This window comes from Ochotona princeps, chromosome 18 (genome assembly GCF_030435755.1).
Source record: "Ochotona princeps isolate mOchPri1 chromosome 18, mOchPri1.hap1, whole genome shotgun sequence".
Lineage (NCBI taxonomy): Eukaryota > Metazoa > Chordata > Mammalia > Lagomorpha > Ochotonidae > Ochotona > Ochotona princeps.
The window spans coordinates 24,835,842-24,841,841 of record NC_080849.1 but is presented as its reverse complement, the minus strand read 5'-3'; the positions used below and the strand labels follow the sequence as shown (position 1 = coordinate 24,841,841).

At 43.8% G+C, this 6,000-nt stretch overlaps 1 protein-coding gene across 2 annotated transcripts in view; it reads left to right on the top strand.

Moving 5' to 3' along the window:
• The first annotated feature begins 3,321 nt into the window (after positions 1 to 3,321).
• The window catches only part of PIK3C3 (phosphatidylinositol 3-kinase catalytic subunit type 3), a 90,001-nt gene continuing 87,322 nt past the window's right edge, over positions 3,322 to 6,000 (top strand). For both annotated transcript variants that reach the window (XM_004579690.3, XM_058676789.1), the window contains exon 1: positions 3,322 to 3,478. In XM_004579690.3, the coding sequence (XP_004579747.2) occupies positions 3,411 to 3,478 (68 nt within the window). In that variant the 5' untranslated portion in view covers positions 3,322 to 3,410. The remainder of the gene's footprint in view (positions 3,479 to 6,000) is intronic.

Here is a 6,000-nt window from a genome sequence, read left to right as displayed (position 1 = left end):
ACCTTTCCTGGGCCTGGCATGATGGCCTAGCAGCTAAAAGTCCTCACCTTACATGCACCGTGATTTGCATATGGGCACTGGTTCTAATCTTGGCAGTCCTGCTTCCCATCCAGCTCCCTGCTTGTGGCCTGGGAAAGCAGTTGAGGAATGCCCAAAGCCTTGGGACCCTGAACCCACGTGGAAGACCTGGAAGAGGCTCTGGGCTCCCAGCTGGTTCACTCTAATTCAGCTTCCTGCTAATGTGTCTGGGAAAGTATCAGAAAATGTCCTGAGTGCTTAGTCTGTGCTATCCATGTGGGAGACCCAAACAAAGCTCCTGTCTCCAATCTCCTGGTCCAGCCCCAGCTTTTGTGGCTATTTGGAGAATGAACCAGAACTTGAAGATCTCTTTCTGTATGTATATGTATGCATGTGTATACGTATGTGTGTTTTCCTGTCTCTGTAACTCTGCCTTTAAAATATTTTTTGGTTGTTATTTAAAAAAAGGAAGAAGAAGAAAAGATCGCTCCTCTATTTGACCTCAGTTGGGAACAAATTTTTTGCTGCTTTGTACATTATCTATGAATGATTGTGAAAGCTCAATGAATATTAATTATGGGATTGTAATAAGTTTTAGCAAGTAGGTAAATTTGTAACTGTGTAAATAATGAGGACTACTTCATGTGTTTAGCCTTTGCATTTCCTATAAAATTCAATTGGGAAAGACAAGACTATCCCTCTATTTTTTTCTTCAGCATTTGGTTGGCCTTTGGTAAATGCTGAATAAGTATTTGTTGGAAGATTCACTGGCAGGTGCCATAGTAAATGTGCAAGGATGATTTAGTTTTGGCTCCAGGCTACCAAAATGAAGTAAAAAAATGCACATACAGAGCCATGTCAGTAAGTTAGAGCTTTCAAAGGTTTCTACATGTTTGGGAAAATTGTCTCTAAAGATAGAGGGGACTGAAGCAAGAAACCAAAAGATTAAAAGGTCTTGTTATACATGGCCAGCCACAGAAGAGTTTTGAACCAGGCGAGGACTTTAACCGCTAGGCTGCCACACCAGGTTCCCTACTTTCCTTATTTTAACATGTGGTCTAGATGTAAACAACAGTGACCAGTGATGTCTTCGTCGTTTGGGGTTGCCGTAGCAGGTTACTGTAGAACAGCTGATTTAAATACCAAAATTTTTCTGGAAATCTGGTATCAGAGTGGCACCATGGTTGGGTTAGGTGAAGATCTTGTTTTTGGTTGCAGACCTCTTCCTTCTCTCTGTATCCACACATGACAAGACTTCATGAGAGTTATCGTGCCCCTTTTTTAAAGGCCATGGTTACCACTCATCCAAGCTCTCTTGCATTCGAGGTCTCTGGAAATACAGAAATATAGCGTATGTGTATAAAATATCTGAAGGAGAACTTATGGGATGGGATGAGGCTCATGTGATAGTGGCAGCTGAGAAATTTATTTTATTTTCTTTTTAAAAGACAATTATTTTTATTTCTGAGGATTTTTTACACAGTTGATTAGGATGCAAGAGGTCAAGGCTACAGGAAGGTGTGTGAGACCACATTCTCTCAGGAAGGAAAAAAAAGAGAATGTAGAAAGATCTTCCCTCCACTGATTCAATCCCCAACTAGCCACAATGGCCGGAAGCTGTGCCAATTTGAAGCCAGGAGCCAGCAGCCTCTTCTGGGTTTCCCATGCAGGTGCAGGGTCCCAAAGCCTTGGGCATTCCTCAACTGCTTTCCCCGGCCACAAGCAGGGAGCTAAATGGGAAGTGTGGCTGCCAGGACACCAATTTGCAGCTACAAAAGACTACAAAAATGGTAGATTATACAGATATACAGAGAGGAGAGACAGAGAGGAAAAACTTCATTCCATGATTCGCTGCACAAGTGGTTGCAACAGCAGAGGCTGAGCCTATGCAAAGGCAGGAGCCTGAAGCCTCTTCTGGATATCCCACATGTGGGTGCAGGGTCCTAAGGCTATGGGCCTTCTTGGCTGCATCCCCAGGCCACAAGCAGAGATCTGGATGGGAAGTGGAGTAGCTGGCACACAAATTGCTGCTCATATGGGATCCCAGGCATGTAAACTAAGGACTTTAGCCACTAAGCTATTGTGCTGGGCCCCAAATCGTAGATTTTTGAGGTAGATATTTTAAGTAGTGTTGGGAGAGAAAGGTGGTATTCAGGGGAATGATTCATACAGGCCTGAAATGCAAAGATACTTCCTTTAGCAGGAATGAAGAGGAAGATAAAATTCTCCCAAGTTCTGTTCTGCCAACTTCAAGATTTTGGCTTTTATCACTAAATTCATGACTTCAAAGATCTAGTCAGTTGTAGTCTCCAGGTTCCATATTATCATGACAGCACTTGCAGCAGGAAGGGAGGGCACATTCTGTTAACATTGGATTAAATGGAACAAAAGAGGGAGGGACAGAGAAACTAAACTGTTGGTCACACCATGTTGAAAACTTGAGTCTTCATTTCTTGAGAGATTGAATATTCAATTAGCAATGCCAGAGTAAATATGAAAAACAGAACCCTGACCCACACCCTACAGCAATCATAAGAGCCCAAAATCAACCCCTAGAACAATCTGCCCAAATTTTTGTAACTACAGCTTCCTCATGCTAACAACCTCCAATCTGAGCACACCCTTTTCCTACTAGAAAGCTTTATACTTTGCTTGCATTTGAGTTTATGCCTAGCGCTGTTTTGCTAAAGCAAATTTAAGTGGATTGCTTTGCTTCTATTATTTATGTGTTTTAGTTTACGTCCACACCCTAAAATATATTAAAGAATTTAAGAGTTTAACTAAAGGAATGGCGTCAGATAGTAGGAAACAATAGGTATGAAGAGATTAGTGTATTCTCCAGAAGGGCTAAATGCTCTAATAACCTAATCGTAAACCACACTCATTTAATCTCATTTGACGTAAATGAAAGATGTTTGTTTATATAACAATTCAGTCAGGTGTTTGCAGGGCGTCTCCCGAGATTAGAATCTGAATTTAGTAAACTGCTAATTTTGTTTTTATTCTCCGTTTATACTCCACCCAATGAAAGTCTTTAAAATTCTTTCTCAAGTTTTCTTCTGGATTTATTTTAGGTAACAGTTTAAGCTCAAATAACGGCTCTTTAAACAAATAGTTTGCGTAGCCGAGACAGGAAGACTGGCATGTAACCAGAAAGGAAGTGTTTCCGTGATATATTTGCTTTTGAGCACGGTGGAGCCCTTGCACATGCGTAGAAGCGGTGCTTGGGCGGGGAGTTCCGTCGCGTCGGGTCGCGCTCTAGGCGGGGATTGGCGGTGCGAGGGCCGAGGGGCGGAACCGGAACTGCCCGCGGAGTGTTGTGGTGTAGCTCGACTGGTGGTTTTCGGCGTTTCCCCCGTGTTTAGGGACGAGTTGCTGTTTCCGAGGAAGTCATGGGGGAGGCAGAGAAGTTTCACTATATCTACAGTTGCGATCTGGACATCAACGTGCAGCTTAAGATGTGAGAGAATCTGGGAACAGGCTGGGGATTGCCGGGGCGATGGGACGCGAGGGCAGCGCCTCTGGGAGGGATGGTGACTGCCCCGACAGCCCGGGCGGCGGGCGTCCCGAGACCGCGGCTTGGGAGGCGACGAGTCGGGTGTGTGGAGGGCTCTCTGGGAGGGTGCAGGGCCTGATAGCTGAGCAGGGCTCCGGCAGCACCCTCCTCACATCCACTGGCATGTTTCCATGGGGAACCCTTGGAGGAGTCACGGTGCCAGTCGCAGTGTAGTGAGAGCCCCTCCATAAGGGAGAGGGACATCTGGAGGGTGGGATGAGGGCTGCCGAGATCCTGGACTGGCTAGAGGCAGACTGCAGAAAAGATGGGCGCACAGTTGCAGGGAAACGTTTAAAGAGAATGGCATTCCAAAATGGGAATGATGGGGTTAAAACTGAATCAGAAATCCCATCCAGCCTAAGTGGTCATGCAGAACTGTCAAAGCTGGCACAAATCACTGACAGTGAGAGGCCACATGGGTGCAGTGTACTGTGAATACGTTTTCCTGGACACTTCAGATGTCCCAGTGAGTTACAAAGGTAACTTTCCCCAAGTGGAACATACGGTTAACTTACCCCTCTGCCTGGGACTGGCTGTGTTTTCTGTCACTCTATTTGGTTGATTGTTCACAGCATCTGTCAAATTTTTAAGTCAGATAGCTGTGACACTTCTCCACTACTGTGTCCCATCGCTTGCCCCGTTGTCCTAGACCCACCTGCCACAGCCCAGTGCTCCTGCCAGGCTACTGCCCTGGTGGCATATCTTCCTGCAGCAGTACCTTTCAGTCATCTGGCCCAGCATGTTCTTGCGCTGCTGCTACAAGAATCTTGAACACAAAACTGATGTGTCATTTTCTTTTTTTCCCCTGTCATTCCACTAGCAGATGCTTGAAATGTTCACTTTGCAGCAGGCACTGTACTGCCTTTGGCCACAAGTTTGCGTTCACATCTTTAACTTCCTTACATAACCTTTCTGCCTTAATTGATTTGAACAACTTGGGGTTCTCAGACGTACCTTTTTTTTTTTTTTTTTTTGCCTTTTTGACTTTATACATGCTGTGCTTTCCCTTTTGGGACCATACCCTATCTTATCTTGCTCCCTCCTGGTTATTTTGTTCAGGCTCCTCTCAGGTCTCTGTGGCATACCAAGCTCCTGTCCCGAAAGCAGGGGTGGAATTTCTGAAACTCTTTGGTTTATCCTGTGGAAGTGAGAAGAATATTGATTTTGGCCCCCCTGCTGTTAGTAGCTTGTACTTAGTTTGCGACTTTGGGAAATGAATTTGAGCTCAGAGTTTCTGCTTCCTCATTTATAAAATGAAACTATGCTAAAAATAAAAGTAAGACTATATAATGCCTAGCTCAATAAGTGTGGTATAATCTTGTTCAAGAGATGCTCTTGTCTCTTTAATAATATACTGTGTACATTGTTATGACTATTTTTAATTCAAAGAAATCACCTAACATGTACATTTAAAAAATTATTTAGTTTTTTTAAATTGGAAAGTCAGATTTACAGAGAGAAGGAGTGACAGAAAGATCTTCCATCCACTGATTTACTCTCCAAGTGGCTGCAAAGGCCAGAGCTACACCAATCCAAAGTCAGAAGCCAGGAGCCTCTTCCGGGTCTCCCACATGGGTCCAGTGTCCCAAGGCTTTGACCCATTCTCTCATGCTTTCCCAGGCCGCAAGCAGGGAGCTGGATTTTATGTGGAGCAGCCAGGATATGAACCGATGCGCATATGGGATCCTGGTGCATGCAAGACAAGGACTTTAACCACTAGGCTATCATGATGGGCCCCCATATTTTTTAAAATTAAAAGGATACACAAAGTATGAAACTAAGTTTTTTCCTTGGAAGCCATTAAGTAGCATTTTCTTCTAATGCTCTCTATATTTTTTTAATCTTTCATTTCTGGTTGCTTATGTTCACTAAGATGAGTGTTTGCGATAGAATAGATTAATATGTGGTCAGCTTGCAATGGATCAAATAAAGCTAAGGCCTGAGTAGCTGATAATAAGAGAGTATAGATAAAAGTTGACAGCATTTGTATTTTTTTTTACAAACTTGTTTGAGCAGCTGAGATCGACAGACACAGAGGACAGAGGGAGCGAGCCCTCCTTTGTCTGTTGGGTCTCCTGCCAGGTGCCTGCAATGACTGGCCCAGGTGAAAGCCCAGAGCTTGGAACCCAATCTAGTTTTCTTTGGTGGGTGACAGGCCCCACTGTGTTAACTATTACCTGCTGCCTCCAAGGGTGTGTATTAGCAGGAAGAGGGAATCTGGAGCCGATTTCAGGTGCCTGAACTGATGCTTTAACTTGTAGGCCATTTCGAGATTTAAAATTAAGATGCTTAATCTAGAAAAAATATTGATGAAGATAAGAATAATCTTGGATATATTAGGACTTTAAGAGACTTTTTTATGTGTAAAAGTCACTGATTTTCTATACAGAAAAATGCTGTTTAGTGTTGAGAGGACCTCGATGTGA